General features: G+C 39.4%; 1 protein-coding gene and 1 long non-coding RNA gene across 2 annotated transcripts in view; one reads left to right on the plus strand and one right to left on the minus strand.

Moving 5' to 3' along the window:
* PHF20L1 (PHD finger protein 20 like 1) overlaps positions 1 to 19741 on the minus strand; it is an 86267-nt gene that overhangs the window by 6577 nt on the left and 59949 nt on the right. The window contains exons 15-18 of the mRNA XM_014590543.2: positions 10911 to 11075; positions 5147 to 5328; positions 3576 to 3675; positions 1676 to 1871 (exon numbers count right to left, since the gene is read on the minus strand). Coding sequence (XP_014446029.1) covers positions 1676 to 1871; positions 3576 to 3675; positions 5147 to 5328; positions 10911 to 11075 — 643 coding nt within the window. The remainder of the gene's footprint in view (positions 1 to 1675; positions 1872 to 3575; positions 3676 to 5146; positions 5329 to 10910; positions 11076 to 19741) is intronic.
* LOC102478342 (uncharacterized) overlaps positions 7465 to 19741 on the plus strand; it is a 49058-nt gene continuing 36781 nt past the window's right edge. Inside the window, exon 1 of the long non-coding RNA XR_001370909.2 lies at positions 7465 to 7602. This is a non-coding gene — a long non-coding RNA (uncharacterized LOC102478342). The remainder of the gene's footprint in view (positions 7603 to 19741) is intronic.

Below are 19741 nucleotides of genomic sequence, written 5' to 3' on the forward strand. Positions count from 1 at the left end.
CCACTGAAGAGCTTAACAAGCTAAATAACGTGTCTCTGACTACCCATCTATAAAACAAGGGGAGATCTATCTTCCAGGCTTATCTGTGAAGATAAATTGAAATATCATATGAAAGTACCAACTGCTGACAAATAGTAGGTAAGAAGTACTATTATTATTAGAAATACTGACAAAAAGAAGACCTATGGCATATGAGGCAGAAGTAGGCTAGTTAAAATCCACAGCAAAATTCAAGTGAAGAAAAGGAAAGTTAGATATTTAAACAAATGCCCATAAGGGGCCAGTAGGTGGTTTAGTGGCTAAGGCACTGGACTTCCACATGGCCAACCATGGTTTGAGCCCTGGATTCAACAGCTTGAAAATCACGCTAGGCACAGGTATGTGCTTGCCCAAAATGCCAAGAGAATGGGGAAGGGATTACAGCATAGCCATTTCCTCGTGGGGTTGATTTCTCACTTTTCCTCTCTTTGTCTCTCTGGGGCAAACCCACCCACCACCAAAAAAAAAAAAAAAAAAAAAAGCCTAATCAATTAGTCTCTTTTGAAACTTAGCACTGATGTACTCTTTATAAAGAAATCCGTATTTTCAGGTTTTTAACATACAACTGAAGCAACTTTCATTTAATAAACAAGTCACTGAATACTTACCCCTACCTTCAATGCTGGGGACAAAATGATGAAAGATACATGCCCTAACTTAAAGCAGCCTGTGGTATAGTAAGGAAAGACAAGAAAATCAAGTGTGGCAAGGTGCATATCGCCAGTGCGCAGGAGTTTACCAAGAAGGGCATGATCAATACTAGCTGGGCAGGCACTCAGGAAGAGGCACCTGCTAGGGGACTAGTGGTAGAAGGTGATTTTGAATGTGAGTAAAAGCCTGGAGCTATGAGAAAAGCATGCTTCATTCAGGGACTATGATTTGGTTTAGCTCGAATATTTGGTAAATAAAAAGAAACTGAAGGATGATGGATGTTCAGGAACTACAATGGGTGGCACGTGGCAGCGTGGGAGGAGAGGACAGAAGGAAGGCAAGTCTCCAGCTGAGGCAAGTGAGTCCAAGTGAAGGAAATCTTGTAAAGAACCAGTGACTCCTATCTTGATATAAAATGTTTTTTATCTGCTTTTTTAAATGAAAATTCTACTCAGGCAATAGGAAGGACTGAAAATAGAACTGCTAGAATATTCAATAAGTTATTTAGGGAGGCTCAGGCTTCTTTTAAAAGAAAGCTATCTGAAATGACCAAAATACTTCTGGTACACAGGAAAGATGGATTCCATGATCTGTCGGGCTCCCTTCGTCCCTTCTCAATCAATCTTAAGGCAATTAAAAAATACACTCGTGCTGCCTCGAATCCCTCTCATCTAGACAGCATCCTGAAGGAGGACATAAAGTGCAGGGTTCACCACAGCAGCCGCACTTCCCCCTGTGCGTGTGGGGAGCACCCTGAACTGTGGATGGGAACTGAAAGTTGCCGCTGCCCTGCCTACCTTTCACCAAGCTTATCTGTTCCAGGACAACAGGCAGGAAGCACTTATCCAAGAAGGTACCAATCCTCCCTTGTTTTTGAACATTAAACTTTTTCCAAGTAGCTACTCTCTCTTCCAAAGGCCAACTGTTTCACTTTAATTAAAACAGATGCTTGGGCATGACCCTCCCTTCACTGCCCCCCACTTACTTCAGTATTCCGATCTTCAGCTGTAACCCGTGCAGCACTTCCGTAACGCCATAGACATCAGCAAGCAGGTGATGTGTGGAAACTATCTTTTTGGCATTGAGATGAGAATAGTTTTCTTTTAAAAATGATAACCCGCACATTCTCCCATTATTCAACCAATCCTTATCATAACGATACTTTGCACTCCACCTCTGACCTGTAGATGAAGATCACATTAAAGTCACAAAGGATTCTACTTATTCAGATTTCCCTTCCTTTGCTCCCTGCTAACATTTCTCAGTGAGTCTGGCCAGCTTGAGCACTAAGCAAATTCAAAAGAAAAGACAGTGTTCTGAGGAAGCACTGTTGTAAGAGTTCCTCCACACCTTCAACGCTCCTGCCCACCAAGGACAAGGCTCTATTCAGAATGTGGCAGATGACACCTGCAGAAAGAACTCTGAGCACACTGCTTTCTTTTTTTATGGGCCCATCATCTATCCTCTAAAAAAGGCTAAAAGGGCTAAGTAGAAGATAGAAAGGTTCCTTGCTTTCTGTCATTAAACTTTGTTTTGAACTGGATGAAATAAGAGTTCTAGTGGGGTAACTAGGGACTTTCCTCTCAGGTCCATGATCTCATAGAGTCTTGACTCACCCATGTCCTTAGAATCAATACAAGTTAGATCTATTACAACTGGATGCTTATGTCTCTGTGACCTCTCCTGTTAGACAGCTGAAGTCATCATTTAAATCATCTTACCACAGTGTGTGGCAAATAGAAGGCATCCGATAAATGCTGCTGAATGAGTGAATGACCTACATTTGTTACTGTATGAACACAATGAACAGCAAATGTCTACAGTAAATGCTGGAGAATGAATAAATAAATGCCTATATCCATATAGGTTTGAATAATTTACTGTGACTTTTTTCTTTTCTTTTCTTGGCTATGCATGGAAACAATTCACTCGCTTTTATGTAAGAATAAGAATACCTAATTGTTTTCTGCTACCAAGGTTGAAATTATCTACCCAAAGGTCTTCTAGCACTGCAGAATGTGCTAAGTAGGAAGCAAAAAGGAATGAGTCAAAACACAGTTGCATTTCAGTCTGCCATGTCTAATGCCACCACTCTGCACAAGACCTGCAACTTCCTGTGCCCTTAGCTATCTCATCTGTAACATGAAGGGGTTACAGGGAATGATTGGAGACCCCACCTGCCCTACAGCTGGATATACAGTCCTACCAGGAAGTTTTCCAAAACATGTCAGAGGACTCTGTCCAAAAAAAAAAAAAAAAAAAAAAAGAAAACCAAAGAGAACCAGCAGTTAGTGTAATGGCTAGGTCGCTGGACTCCCACGTAGTCGCCCGCGGTTCGTGTCCCGGACCCGGTGGCTTAAAACTCACGCCGGGCGCGTGTGCGTGCGTGCCCAAGATCCCGAGAGGAGAATGGAGGAGAAGGGATTGCGGCGTGACCATCCCCCCTGGGGGGTGATTTCTCGCTTTCTGTCTCTATGTCTCTCTCTGTCTGTCTGGCAAGCGCACGCGCCCTACAGTGAAAATCTCTCAAAAAACAAAACAAAACAAAACAAAACATGTCAGAGGAGTGTAAGCCAGAACGTGAGTCTGCTTAAATTTCCATAAATGAGCCTAGTATGTCATACATAGGAGCAGACAATGGCTAACCATTCTCAAAAAAAAAAAAAAAAAAAGCCATAATTCTTCCCCTTCCTGGTATGGCAGAAATTTTCTTGATACATTTAAGCGAATGCATTTATCTAAACAATGAATACAGAAAAGGAAACTATAACGGTGACAAAATGTTGTGCACAGTTTTAATATGGAAGCAGAGTCTACTTGACCAAGTAGTAACACTGCTTCCCAGAGTGGGCACACTCTAGAAGAGGTGAGGGAAGCCGCCTTACCCGGGGGGTCCCGGCAGACGTAGCAGATGTACTGCTCTGGAATGCTCTCCTCCAGCAGCCCCATGCACACGCTGTGCTGCCAGCACAGGCACTCTTCACACTGCCAGAAACAGAGGAGCGCTACAGTCACCGCCACGCATTGGAACCACACAGAGGCCCTCCCTCATAACTGGCTGCATGTCAGTGCAACTCTTACTCCACATGACAAAAGCAAGTCATCACTTAAGATGCATTTTATCTTTGAAATAGTCAACTGTCTCAAGAGCTTCTTTTTGTTGCACCTGTTAAAATGCACTCTGATAAGAAGCAAAACATTTAAGGGATACAAAAATGAAAATTATTTGTTGATGATAATGTGTATGATAATACCCTTCACTGAACTAATACACGGTGTATGCCTGCTGGAAAAATTCATTTTATAAGCTGTAAGGATATATAGCGGTTGAATGTAGAAAAATAAACTATGGAAAAAAAATTACTTAAAGCATAAAAAGTCTTAATTTCCCTCATCTATTTCCCACTGACTTCTAAGCAATCACAAAGCTTACTGAAGTGCCTAAAGTTCTTTTAAAGCAAATTTTTAGTACTCTCTGTAGTAATGACCTCTTAAAGTACCACCTATATGATAAAGACACTAATTTTTACTTGCACAATGTGAGGAAAACAGAGAGAAAAAAAGATTACCCTTTCTTCATTCCTTTAACTAATATCTCCAAATCTCCCATATATCACCACAAAATATGGGTTATGCTTCTCTTTTTTGCTCAAAGATATCATTCCTCAGGGAGAGGTTGTTAACCCTTGGAGCAAAGTTTTCCCTTTCCTCTCTTCTTTGTGAATACTGGGAACTTACATATTTCACTTTCTGCCCACTGAAGTGTGACTGTAAGCTGATAATCACCAAGCATCCTGAAGCCAACATACAAGAGAAGGGTTGCTGAGTCCACCTTTCAGTGTGCAGGCTTAGTCACCTTAAAGGGAGTTAGCTTTGTCACCTTAAAGGGAGTCAGGGGCCAGCTGGTGATACGGTAGTTGGATTCTACATGGCCGACTGCGCAGTTTGAAACCTGGACCTGTCAGCTTGAGAAACATGATGGGCACGTGAACATACAGGCCCAAAATCCCAAAAGGAGGGAAGAGATGAAGGACAAAGGCCTAGGATGTGCCCATCCTTGAGGAAAGGTGCTTTCTCACTTTCCCTCCCTCTCTTGCAAGTGTGCAAGCTCTCTAGCAAAGTAAAATTATTATGTGTGTATATATATACATATATATGTATATATATACGCACACACACACACGCACACACGCACATATATATATATATATATATTTATCAGATTGAAGGCCTCAAACTAAATAGTTTAGTAGAAGACAGTAACCCTAAAACAAGAAAGTTGTTTATTTCATTAAAATTCAGTGAAGAGATTTCCTATTCATTACTATTGCTATTTTAATCATAAAACAATTTGAAAACCTATCTTCAGTAAGGTGGTTAGAAAACACTGGGCAGTACTTCGTGAAACCTGAAATAATTCATCTGTGTCTGTAAGGAAGAGATGTTAACCAATTACCTGAATCATAAAGCCATTCTCCTCATCCAGCTCACAAATACATCGTACAATTTCATTCAGGGCATCATCTTCATCCTGAGATTCCTCAAAATTGGTTGAATCAAAATCCTGATTGTACTCATCGCCACTCAGAAGCAAACTCTCTGTTGAAGAATCATCTAGGAATTCCACATCTGATAAGTCTAGAATACACAGAGAAACTACATTCAGCACAACTTTTTTTTTTTTCTATCTGTATGTCATTTTTCTGAAAGAATGGAGCTAGGGAAGTGATTATAAGCTGGTAAGCATTTAAAGGGGAGGAGGCAAACAAATGGGAATAGAGTACTTGTTCCAAATGACTTTTGAGGCTTTGGTTATTAAGTATACATCTCAGGACCAGCAGGCAGTTAGTGTAATGGCTATGTCTCTGGACTCCCATGTAGTCAACTGCGGTTCGAGTCCCAGACCCAGTGGCTTAAACTCACGTTGGGCATGTGTGCATGCGTGCCCAAGATCCCAAGAGGAGAATGGAGGAGAAAGGACTGTGGTGTAGCCATCCCCCTTGGGGGTGGTGATTTCTCACTTTCTGTCTCTCTGTCTCTCTCTGTCTTTCTGGTGAGTGCATGCACCCTATAGTAGAAACCTCTCCAAAAAAGAAAAAAAGTACACATCTTAATGTGTATACTAATCATACGTAACTCTACGTATCCTCTGATCTTCATGCTTATGGAGGTAATGATCAATCAAGGCTGACATTAATAATTTACGTATACATGGTTTCCACACATTTTCACAAACACAATCCCTTTCATAAGAACTCTGGGTTGGAAAAGAACAGATTTTATTACTTGTACTGGGGAGATAAATAATTACAGAGCAGCTAAGGCATTTGCCTAGGGTTAAATACCAATGGTACTCTTATCAACAGTATCACAGCACTGCCTGTACTGCCCAGGTACCATCTATATCAAGCGCTTTAAATGTAAGATACAATGTGCCTGAGCCACAGGGAGTGGGAGGGCCAGCTGAGCACCAGGGCCGCTTGCTTCTCAAGCCCGTGTCCTTCATCATTTCAACTTAAGTAATCCTTAAACTTGGATCATGAGCTCCCCAAAGAATTTTAAAAACATATTAACTTCATTTTGATTTTAAAAATCTTTTAAAAATTAATAGTATACCCTAGAAACTAGGTTATATGGATGCTTACTACATACAACACCACTTAAATGCCAGGTTTTAGGTTGGTGTTTATAACATCGAAGCTTGCCATTTTGCTTAGGCAATGGAGAAAAAATAAACAAGACAAACATAAAATCTTTACTTCAATAAAGGGGGAGAAAAAGATGGCCATCAATGTAATATTAGAAGATCATGATAATACATAAAATTAAATAAAAACGTTAAAAAATAAACAATAACTCATTAAAAAAAAAAAAAAAAAAAAGGGGGCCAGCCATTAGCCTGATGGTTAAGGTGGCTGGGTCTCATGTAGCCAATCACCCATTTTGTGTTCCAGACTTAAAGTCTTAAAAAAAACATACCAAGAGTGTGTGCATCTGTGCCCAAATTTCCAAAATGTTACAGAAATGCAGAAGAAGGGATTGTGAAGAACAGGAAATATTCCCTGTGAAGTACACTTTCTCTCTCTCTCTCTTTCTCTCATCTGTCTCTGGTGAGGGCATACCCCATCTGGCAAATTGAAAAAAAAAAAAAAAGATAAAGAAAGCTCAGTTGGGACTAGCAGTTGGAATAATGGCTATTTCCGTGTCCTTCATCATTTCAACTTAAGTAATCCTTAAACTTGGATCATGAGCTCCCCAAAGAATTTTAAAAACATATTAACTTCATTTTGATTTTAAAAATCTTTTAAAAATTAATAGTATACCCTAGAAACTAGGTTATATGGATGCTTACTACATACAACACCACTTAAATGCCAGGTTTTAGGTTGGTGTTTATAACATCGAAGCTTGCCATTTTGCTTAGGCAATGGAGAAAAAATAAACAAGACAAACATAAAATCTTTACTTCAATAAAGGGGGAGAAAAAGATGGCCATCAATGTAATATTAGAAGATCATGATAATACATAAAATTAAATAAAAACGTTAAAAAATAAACAATAACTCATTAAAAAAAAAAAAAAAAAAGGTGGCCAGATGCCACACAGAAGGTTCTACAGTACTGTAGATGGAGAAATGTTTGAAAAACTAACAGTTGTCACAAGACTCATGGCAGAAGGCCTTACGGTTTCTGTGAGCTCCTGAACTGACAGCTGGTCAGAACCTTTAACCACAAGACTTCACTAGCCTCTCCTCTGGTCGCACTCTGGGCTCCTCTCTCCCCTGCTCATCAGTTAGATCCCCTCTCTATGATGTCGCAATGCATGAGTAAGCACATCTGCACTACTGAAGGCTACCACCCAGTGCTTAGAAAGAGAACTGACTGTACCTGCTCCAGAATGTTCGTGGAAAGGTAAGGAAGGGATCGTCAGAGATAAAATGTGCTGTTCACGTTTTATCAGACCAGAGGAAAGCTGGCTAAGTTCAAACTAAAAAAGTTAATGCTATTTACATTTTAAATATTTCAGATGATTTAAGTGTTTCTTCTAATCTTAAGTTAGCTTCTAATCTTATTTTTATCTCTGACAATATCTTGGTTTTAATTTTTTAATGTTTTATAATAAATATTTTCCTTTTTCTGGGGCCTTCAGACATCTTGGAGAACATTCATAGAATGAGGTAATAGTAAAAAAAATATGAAAGCATTCATAGAGAAAGAAGATGTGGAAATTCTAATATTACATGACTAGTTTCGAAAATCTAACAAAGAAAATTTCATCCATCTACAATCTTGCTGGCTTAAACCCAAGATTAGTATTTTCTCTTGAGCTTTTCTAAACATAAATTGATGTTTTGAAATGGCAGACCAAAACATGGATAAACATTTTCAAATACCATTGCAGCACACAGCTGGGAACTTCAAAAAGTCCATGGAAAATTTCAATTAAAGCCTGAGTTTATTTTGGTGTAAAGGTCTTGAAACCAATGCATAGTTTTTCTTTCATACCACAACTATTAATGAATTTTGAAACACCTCTTGTACATGGTACTTTGTGAATAGCAATCATTGTAACACAGCTGATAATAAATTTAATTTAAAACTATATAATTGAAAGAAATCAGTGTCTATCTTACATCCCTTTCATGGCCAAACTCACTATATTTTATGGTTTTGGCATACAAATTTAACATGTGGGCCAGAATCCCCAGTCTGAATGACTAGCTCAGAAACATTAAACATATGCTTGGCTGAATTTGCAGCTGAGTGAATGGGCCACTGGGTTGACAGTCAGATAAACAAAGCATATAAAAGTCCCCCCCCAGGGAGCCAGCAGTTGGCGTAATGGCTATGCCGCTGGACTCCCACATAGTTGACAGCGGTTCGCGTCCTGGACCTGGTGGCTTAAACTCACGCTGTGTGCATGCGTGCCCAAGATCCCAAGAGGAGAATGGAGGAGAAGGGATTGTGGCATGACCATCCCCCCTGGGGGGTGATTTCTCGCTTTCTGTCTCTATGTCTCTGTCTACCTGGCAAGCGCACGCGCCCTATAGCGAAACCTCTCAAAAAAAAAAAAAAAGTCCCCCCCTTAGACTTAAACAACCACCTGCACAATGGCTCCAACTATGTGGCTATAAGGACCCCATGACCTCCCAGCTGTTACTCCTTCAACTATCACTACTGTCTTCTGAGTCAGTGTCCTCAAAGAGCAGTTTTCATACTGGCAAAATCATCACCTTCTAGGAACTTGTTAGGAATCAGAAATGAGGGTTTGCCCGAGAAACATGCTTTACCAAGCTCTCCTGGAGGCTCTGACACCGGCTAGAAACCTCTGGTCCAGGACCTCTGCCCTCGCCACTGTTCCTTTTCTCTCCTCTAGCTCAGCACTCAACAATATGAAGGGCAGGGCAGCAATAAAGCGTAAGTCAGGGGTCAGGCCGGCCACAGTGCTGCAGGGTAGCACAATGCTCTGTGATGCTGTAGCCATAAGAAGGGCCTGAGTCTGTACCCTGAGGCCTCCCTGTGCACACAGGCATGTGTGTGTGCCTATGATCCCAGATGGCTGAGGCTGGGTAGACAGCAGCATGAAAACTTTGTTGAGTGTGCCTGTCTCTTTCTATCTAACAAGATGAAAGGATGGATGTTAAAAAAGAAAATGAGGTGACCAGCAGGTGGCATGGTGGTTAAGGTGCTGGACAGTCCCACATGGCCAACCACAGTTTGCTTCCTTGCTCTCGCTCTCTGTCTTTCTCTGGTCAAATTAAAATGAATGAATAAATAAAATTAAGTAATTCTTTAAAAAATTTTTTTAAATAAAAAAAAAAATGAAAAAGGTGCCTATCTACAACTCCTTCCATCCTCTCTCAAGTGTTCTCAGCCCAGCACCACAGCTAGCCCACAGACCAACCCGTTTTCCATCACTCTCAGACCCTGACGGATTAGCATTGGTGTTTATATGTGATTTCAACCCCGCTGGCCCACAGAGTCACTCAGAAGCTGTATTTTGTCAAGATCCTCCAAGCAATCTCATATAACTGTGTTCTGTGAAGGGACTCAGGAACTGTTATATTTTAGACGCAGCACAGTAATAATTGTAATGTATAAGTGGGTTATGAATAAATGGACCAAATGGAAAAAGGGAGACCTATGTTTGTTGGAAAAGAGAAAAGGGAGCTTTTCTTTATTCTTTGTCCCACTTAAAACTTGTTTAAGTTAAGATCTCAAAAGTGCTGCACACTTAATTTAGAGTAATGGGAAGAAAATCTTTTTTTCTGCAATGAGAGAGGAAAGAGGTGTAGAAGAGAAAGGTGGTACCTGGGCCAAAGAAGACACATAACCTAGTCTGCCATGTAGGGTACTCAGAAGAAAGGAAAACCCTGGAAGTGCTCACCCAGAAAGATCCCTGGACTTGACACCACCCCAGCCCGTTGCTCACTCCCTGACTGGTCCCGACTGTGTTGGAGCTCCTTCTCAAGCCACAGCTAGAGCCAGAAGTCTCCCCTCCTACTGCTTATCATGCTGGAAGGAAGATAAGGCTCCCTCAACACCTTCCACCCTCAGGTCTGCACTTACAGGAAAATCAAATAGATTCCAAGTCCAGCGCTCATTTCAGGCACCACGGGGCCTCTGTTTACTTACGGCAGCTTAATCCCATATTGTGTTTAAATCACTGATCTGACTACAGACCCAGACCCATGGTTACAGATCTGTTACCAGGAATTCAAAGTACATTTTCGAAACTGGGACGAATATTCGGCAGAAGATGCAGTATGTGTTAAGATAAAGTTTGGTTTGAGTTTTAACACTAACTAGGCCCCAAAGTTACTTAACCTTTAAGTCTCATGTTTACTATTAGGTCATCGGGAAAGTCATGATGTATTTTTCTATGCAAAAATGTGTCATGACTTTCCCAATATAAAACATGGACTGCAACATCTACTGTGTAAACTAGTAGTGAAGAACACAAAAATATACGTAAAAACACCTACAGATCAATACAGTAAACACCAATACTTGTTTCCTTATCATCTCCCCCACCATGAAGCATAAAAGTTCATTTTACTTTACATATATTAAAAGTAGCTGAAATGTCTATTTTTGTCTTTCATGTAACAACTTCTTAACTTATGTGCCCTAATAGAACAGGCCTGCAACAAGGCATTTTGTTCCCAGTTCCACATTTAGGAATCTTAATCTTTTTACCATTACATAGTTACACATACTTTCGCCACTTAGATCAACAGACAGAATTGCCCTTGGGTACTGATAGGTTGCAGTTTTCTCTGAATACATGCTTCGTGGAGCCAGAGAACTCGCAGAAGATCGAGTTAGTGGAGAAGAGCATCTTTCCAAAAATTCTAGAGAATTGTCTTCATAGTCTGAGTAGTCTGCAACATAAAATACATAAAGAGATATTAATAAAGTGTCAGATAATCAAGAAGGGCCACTGTAAAAATAATGAAAAAGTCATGTTTTAGGATACAAAAACCATGCCACCACTTTCTGTTTTCAGGGATGAGTGGCTAGATCATTACAAACCTGATAAACTGGGTTAGGCTAAAAGACTTAGGAAATAAATATATCTAGACAGTATATACCCAGTAGAGATCACTAGGTTCTAACTGGTACCAGTAAACTCTTGTGAAGTAATGCAGAAGGAAAAAAGGATTATTTCTATATTTTTGTTGCTCTGTCATCACAACTATTTTTGTAGTAAGTGGTGCAGGAAGTGAGAACTTAACTGATAATAGATCCTTCAAGTAAATCCCCCCAGAAGCAACTGACCGGTCCTGGAAGCAAACTGTCAAAGTCCTGTTCCTCTTGGCTTGGAACGAGCCACACAAATGTATGCCAGAGGAGAAGCCATGCTCACACGCAGCACAGCCTCCAGGGGGAAAACGGGGTATGGCAAGGGGAAGGAAAAACTGGACAGTGTGGTCCTAGGCACGTGGGATGTCTGCGAATGTGAAGAGCATATGGCATACCTGCACACACTAATAAGACTGCAGGTGGAACAGTGAGCAAGAAAGATAAGAACTGAGGTGAGAGCAACAGGAGACAGATCAGGTTAGTTTGTGGTTGTTTTAGAATTTATCTGAATGCAATAAAAAGCCAATCAAAGGTTGTGAGGGGAGCAAGATATGAACCAAGTCCAATTCCACTTGAGGAAGATCACTCTAGCTGTGGCGTACAGGAGGGTGGAGTACAGGAAGGCACACACATGAGTGGGGACATCTCAGAAGCTACAGGAGTAGTCTGGGCAGGAGCTGCTGGGCTGGAATGGGATAATGGTGCTCAAGAGAGCGTTAGAGGGAGACGTAAGATACTATAGCTGCAGGGGGGGAGAGGAAAGATGGCCATCCAAACTGAGTCCCAGGTTTCTTCCTGAGCTACCAGTTGGTGAAAGTGGGTCTGAAGGGAGGCTGAAGAGAAAGACAGTGGGTGGGGAAGAAACCACAGTAGGAAGATGAGTATGGAGGAGGACTTCTACTAGACAGTACATGTCTAGTGCTAGTTCTTAATCTCTAAATGTCTTCAGTTTTCTCATATTTACTGACATACGAAACGCAAAGGTGAGGTGATTTGCCCAAAGTAACAAATCTAAAAACTGGAAAATGGGCAATTTATTCTTTAAATAAACCACAGGATCGAGTCCAGTGCATTCTTTAATCCCAACATGGTGATTTTTCACACATGCAGGTTAAACATAACGCTAAGTTTTATACCTTCTAAACTCATTCCAGTCACAAAGCATGTTAACCCACAACTGCATGAAGTAGCTGTAAGAACTACTTAATTACTACTGATCTTCAAAACTTCTCTTAAAATAACAGATAAGGATACTCAGTAAGTCAGCAATGAACAAGTAGAAATGCCAAAAAAAAAATATATATATAGTCTGGTAAACAATCTTCAAGGTACAGAAGGTAAAATTAACCACATAGCATGGTAGTCAACATTAAAAACTAGGACTCTAAATCTAGATTGCCTGGGCTTGAATCCAGTTTTCACCACTTGCTAGCGACGTGAGCTGGACAACTCCTTATCTCTGTTGTAGTTAACCATTTGTAAAGTGGACAAAACAGGCTCTACACAAAAAGGTTAATCTGAGGTTTAAATAAACCAATACACATAAAATGCTTACTGTTTGGTATATAATAAAGACCCTCAGGATACACAAAATTACATTGAGTAAAGAAAGATTTATTTAAACTTTAATTTTTTTAAATTTCTTGTGATGTTAATTATAGATTAAAGAAAATATATTAGGAACCTCACACTCACATGTACTGTCATACAGTAATAACATGAATTCTTCAACATTAAGATATCTTTAAAATTTGGGGGCCAGCAGATGGCATAACAGTTATGTCACTGGACTCCCACATGACCAACTGCAGATCAAGTCCCAGATCCAGAGGCTTTAAAATCACACCGGGCATGTGTACATGCATGCCTGAGGAGAACAGGGGAGAAGGGACTGCAGAATGGCCATCCACCCTGGGTAATGATTTCTCACTTTCCCTCTCACTGTCTCTCTCTTCTCTTTCCCCAGCGAGCACATATACCCTTAGACAAAAACCTATAAAAAAAAGTTTAAAAGTATTTAAAACCCCATATTTTTCAATTAAAGACCACTCTCTAATCATCTGGGGAAAAGTGTCATTTCTAAGATGAATGTAAACAGCCCAGAATAAATTCCTCTCAAATGTAATAATTACTAAATGCTAGTAATCACCAGACTCAACACCTGTTGTTTATAAATAGCAATATTTCTGTGCATCTTCAGAATTTATCAGCACTCTATATTTACAAAGTTAAGATTTTTATTTATAAACCTGATTTTAAAATGTAAGATACAAATTTTTTATTAAGAAATTAAAATATTTAAAATGTTATTTTTTAAAATCGGTCATTGTTAAGGTTACCATAGTTAAGAGCTGATCTCAATGCCAATGATTCTTCTTTCGAGTTGTCACTTTCATACTTCCTCATAAGCAAGCTCTCTATCCCTCACTTTGTTACCAAGTATGATCTCTCCTTTCAATTTTTTTTCACTATTAACTTTTCCCGCACTTTCACTGGTATTGTAGCATAAACAATTCCATGTCTGCTAGCAAATACTGGACTAGGTCTCAGTTCCCAGAGACAGTCTAAGCAGGCTTAAACAGCAGGCAGTTTCTGCCCTGACAGTTCGGCATCCACTGGGAGGCCTGGTCAGATCCCTGCAGAGCATCTGGACAGGTGGGAATTCATTTGGCAGTTTTACCCACAGTTTGAAGCTTCTTGTTACATTTCTTATACCACCACCCTACTAATGGCAGGGTATTCCATCATCAAGTGAGTGTGTGGTTACAGTTTCTGTGTACAGGGCTCCAGAGCTTCCTAACTTTTAGTTTATAATTCATAGTTTGAATTCTAGTTATACGAGGTAACTTCAAAAATTTGTGAAAAAGTAGACTTAAAATATGAGTTTGGGTACAAAAAATTTTAAAATCTACACGCATTTTGTCACACACATCTCCATGAACTTTCTGAGGACCCCTCTGTATGATGGGTTCAGAAAGGGAGAAGAGGAGGTGGGAAGGAAAAGAACCAGCAGCAAGGCAGACACAGGAGCACCTGTGACCATTCAAAATTTGGAAAATAGCTGTAAGCTCTTAAGTACATTTTTATCCTAGATCTTCAAATTTACTCTGGAGGTTTTAGAATTAAAGAATGTAGAAACTTCATATCCTTTAGAAAAATTAGACATTAATTTTGGGATATATGTATAGAAAATTCGAAGACTTTACCAACAATACTCACCGACTATGAAATTGCCCAGTTGAATTTATATGTATATATGTATATTTTTTACAACTGGCTTTATTAAATGTTCAATGAATATGGAAAAAAAAAAGGGTAAGGCAAAGAAACTCACATAACAGTCAGCAGATGGTGTAGTGCTTACATTGCTGAACTCCCACAGGGCCAACTGCAGTTCAAGTCCCAGACCCAGGCATGTGTGCGTGTATGCCCAAGACCCCAGGAGGAAAATGGAGAAGAAGGGATTGCAGCATGGCCATTCACCCTGGGGGTGATTTCTCACTTTCCCTCAAGATCTCTGTCTCAATCTCTCTTTCCAGCAAGTGCGCGCACCCTAAGGCAAAAACCTCTAAAAACAGAACCTCACACAACGCCTATGTATCAATCAGCAGTCTGAGAGAATATTATCATTTTCAAATTTTTGTTCTTTATTCTCTTGCTATTCCCACATACAGTTGAATTCCTAAAAATATACAGTTCAGTTTTACAACTTTTTGGTCTTTACATAAATAGAATCACATTATTTTTACCTCGGTTTGTTCCTAAGATTCCTATAATTCACATATTTCCCTAGCGGTATGGGTTCCACTGACAGGACAGACGGCCCTGACGGAGAACTGAGCTGCTGCTGCAGCACCGCTAGGGACACACTGCTGCCTCGGGTGCTTCCCATGCTGCTCCACTCACTGATGCCCGAATGGTTCCCGCAGAGGCTGTCCAGGTGTCCCCATCTCCTCGGCAATACCTCACAGTGCCTACCCTATCTATAGTTTTAGCCAATACGGCAGGTATGACATACACTTCACTAGGTTTGAAAAATTGCATTTATCCAGCTTCTCCTAAGATTGAGCATCTTATTCTATACTTACATTATCATATTAAAGGTTACGTTTCCATGACGTACCTGGTAAAGCTGTTTGCCCTTTTCATACTGCATTAGGCCCTTTTAGATCTGTAAGAGTTTGAAATACATTCTAAATACTATTCTTTTGTTAGGTGTGTTATGTTGCAGTAATTTCCTATGGTTTGCATCTGTCTTTTCACTCTCTAGGTTTTTGAAGAACCAAAGTACTTAATTTCAGTCTAGTCTAGTTTTCAACCTTTTCCTTTGGGGTTTTAGTTAGTACTTTTTGTTTAGAAATCCTTCCATATCTGGGAACCAGCAGTTAGCGTAATGGCTATGTCGCTGGATTCCCACGTAGTCGACTGCGGTTTGCGTCCCGGACCCGGTGGCTTAGAACTCACACCGGGTGCATATGCGTGCATGCCCAAGATCCCGAGAGGAGAATGGAGAAGGGATTGCGGTGTGACCATCCCCCCTGGGGGGTGATTTCTCGCTTTCTGTCTCTATGTCTCTCTCTGTCTGTCTGGCGAGCACACGCGCCCTATAGCGAAAAAATCTCTCCAAAGAAAAAAAGAAAACAAATACCAAATTTCACTCTCTTTAAAGGAAAGACAATTTCAGATTATGTTTATTTCTATTTGTTAATCATTATTTAATAGTCTCATTATATAGGACATATAATTAATAGTGTACATATATAAAACAGATAATATATATCTATTCTATTTTCATAGAGAAATTTATTTTATATGTAAATATATTTTACATTATGCTTACATATAAGTATAAAATTTTCAAATAAATTATGTTGTTATAACATATATAAATCAAAAATTTATACATGTATAAAACAGATAACATACAGAAGAGGCTTAGCACAGAAAATGGGAATTACATACAAGCCGCCTCACTCCCTCTTCCTTCATATCACACACATGCATATATGGTTATCTTTTTTTTTCCCTTTTTTAAAATTTTCTTTTTTTCTCATTTTTAAATTTATTTATTATTATCATAATCTTGTTTATATTACATTGAATCACATATAACTTTACGGTGTATTACATTTCTTTTCATATGCATATCCCTTTGAGAATTCAGTTGTTTGGGAAGCCACCGCCCCCTAAAGCGAAAACCTCTAAAAAAAAAAAAAAAAAATCCTTCCATATCCAAAGATTTTAAAAGTATTTTCCTATACTGTCTTTTATACCTTTGTATTTTTGTCTTTCACATATTCAGTCTTTAATAAAACTGAAGTCAATTTTAGTGGATAGTGTAAAACAGGGGTCCAGTTTCATTTCTCCTCCCCATATGGACAACAAATTGTTCTAATATCACTTATTGAAAGGTTCATCCGTGACCACTAATCTACAAAGCGAGCTCTGTGTAAGTATGGACAGAACCACTTTGCATTATATACTCTGTCCTTGAGCCATATATCTATTCCTCCAAAATATCTTGCTGTCTTAATAACTACAGCTCACTTTAGTCTTAATATGTCTTCTCCTTATTCTTGTTTAAAAGTGACTATTATTTTTACCCTTTACTCTTTCACATTAAGTTTGAGGATCAGTATTTGATCTATAGCTCTGTTTAGCATGAACTAATACCTTTTTAATATTGAATTAATCAATCCAAGAATGTGAATTATAATCTATTTATATATTTAACACTCCTAAGGAAGGTTTATAATCAGCTATTCATAATTGCTTTTTTAAATTAAAATGTGCATATAAATGTATCAAATCGTTTTCTACATTTATGGAGATAGTAATGTATGTCCTCTTTATCTGGAATTATATTAAATTTCATTATCTGTTTTGATGATGTCCTCTCAACTGTGCTTTCCATCCACTATGGTCATTCCTTTGCTGGCTTGGATAACATGCATTTATGGGTTTTGCATCCATAGGGAGAATAGCTTGTGGTTGTCCTTTCCCACATTATTGTCTTAAGATTTTGACATAATAGTTATTTAAATCATCTAAAATTTGGAGATGCATTCATTTCCTAGAGATACCTCAGAAATTTGCTACAAATGTGGTTGCTTAAAATTTATTCTCTCAAAGTTCTGAAGGGCATAAGATCAAAACCAGGTGTGAGCAGAGCCAGGTTCCCTCTAAAGGCTAGAGGAGCAAATTCTTCCTTGCCTCTTGCACCTTCCGTGGTTTGTGTTCCTTGGCTGAGGGCCACACACACTGCTGTCTGCCTCCTGCTTCCCATGATCTGCTCCCCTGTGTTCTGGAACTCATTCTCCTTTCTCATAAGAGGACCCTATATTCCAAATGACCTCACTCTGAGACACTTTACTTAACCACACCAGGCAAGTTCCTATTTCCAAATATGGTCACATGCATATGCTCTATAGCAAAAGTCTCTCAAAGAAAAAAAAAAAAAGTTGAGATTTAAACCTTCAAGATACTCTGGAGGACTGCTTATCCCCACTATAAAAGTATTCCCTCTTTCTAAGTCTGAAAATACTTCATGTAAGGTATAAATAATCTCTTTGGTAAAATTCAGCAGTACAACTTTCTGGGCCTGGACCTATCCTTTAAGAAACACTGATTTTTTTTTTTTTTTTTTAAGTTTCTTTCTTTCATGAGAGAAAGAGAGTTAGATACACAGAATTTAAAAAAACACCTTCAACATGGTCTCATCACACTGGGATCCTCTTCTCCCACCCTCTAACTCGAAGGAGCTTGAGTGCATACACTCACTGAGTTTCCAGCAGACTTGGGATCCAAACCTGTGGCTGGCCATATGGTTTCCACCACTGCAGTGCGTCCACTACTAATTGTACCACTGAGGCTGGGTCAAAGTTCTTTTAAAGTCTGGAGACTATACAGATTTTTACCACCTTTTTGAGCTTGATTTCAGGCAACTGTCCAGATTTTCTCTAACCTTTCAAGTTTATTGACATAAAGCTGTTTATATCATCTTTTTAAATATCTGAGTATCTGTACTTCTCTTTATTTCTAATAGTGTTTATTTGTGCATTTTGTCTGTTTTGCTTATCAATATTCCAGAAGTTTGTAGACATTTTAGTTTTTCTCAAATAACTAACTTTAGCATTTTTAAATTCTTCCTAGTATATCTTTTTATTAGTTAATTTCTATATACGTGTTTATTATTTTCTTCTATGCTTGTGAATTTGTGCTTTGAAAACTTTTTTTAGGAACCAGCAGATGGTATAATGGTTATATCACTGGACTACCACATAGTTGACCATGGTTCAAGTCTTGGACCCAGTGGCTTAAAACTTACACTGGGCATGTGTGCGTGCACGCCAAAATCCCGAGAGGAGAATGGAGTAGAAGGTACTTTGGTGTGGCCATCCTCCTGGGGGTGTGATTTTTTTGCTTTCTGTCTCTCTGGCAAGAGCATGCGCCCTATAGCAAAAATCTCACTTAATAAAAAACAAACAACAACAACAACAACAACAAGAAACTTTTTTAAGGTTATTTATTTTTCCAAGAGAGATAGACAGGCAGTCCCAAAAGGTCTTCATACCATGATCCCCCCTGGTCTCTGCTAGCCAGGATCACAGGTGCACATGCACACCCCTTGAGTAAAAGAAGACCTCAAGACGCAACCTGGGGCCTTCCCATGTGGACTCAGCACTGTGGCATGATGGAGCATTGCGTTACACCACTATACTACTACAGCTCGTCCCTTTCACAACTTTGGAGGCTGCAGGGCTAGAAGATTTTCATCCTTTTTAAAAATAAGCATGTGTGACAATACATTTTCTTCTTATAAGTATCATTTTAATAACATTCATAAGTTTGGCTTAAAAAAATAGAATTATTTTATTTCTTCCATGAGAAAGACAGACATAGAAGCAGCACCTGCAATAGGGTCTTTATGCTGTGATCCACTACCAGATTCAGCAAACCCCAGGTCACAGACATATGCATGCCTGGCATACTCTGGAAGTCTCTAGACACAATCTGGGACTTCCCACATGGGTCTGCCTTGCAGAGCATCGTGTTTTACACTGTGCCACAGTTCAGCCCCAACACAAATGTTGACGTGTAATATTTTCATCTTCTTACAGGTTTTTAACATTTATTAATTTTTTTTGAGAGGTTTTTGCTATAGGCACATGTGCTCACCAGAGAGACAGAGACAGAAAGCAAGAAATCACCTCTGGGGAGGGGGAGGATGGCGATGCCACAATACCTTCTCCTCCATTCTCCTCTCGGGATTTTGGGCATGCATACACATGCGCGAGGTATGAGTTTTAAGCCCCTGGTCCAGGACTCAAACCATAGTTGACTACACAGGAGTCCAGCAATGTAACCATTAAGCCATCTGTTAGTCCCAGTCTTATTCTTAAATTTTTAAAAAAAACCTTGCAAGGTGCATTTGCTGGAAAAAGAAACAAAGAGAAAGGGAAAG

Source organism: Tupaia chinensis, unplaced genomic scaffold (assembly GCF_000334495.1).
Source record: "Tupaia chinensis unplaced genomic scaffold, TupChi_1.0 Scaffold000459_1, whole genome shotgun sequence".
NCBI classification, from domain to species: domain Eukaryota; kingdom Metazoa; phylum Chordata; class Mammalia; order Scandentia; family Tupaiidae; genus Tupaia; species Tupaia belangeri.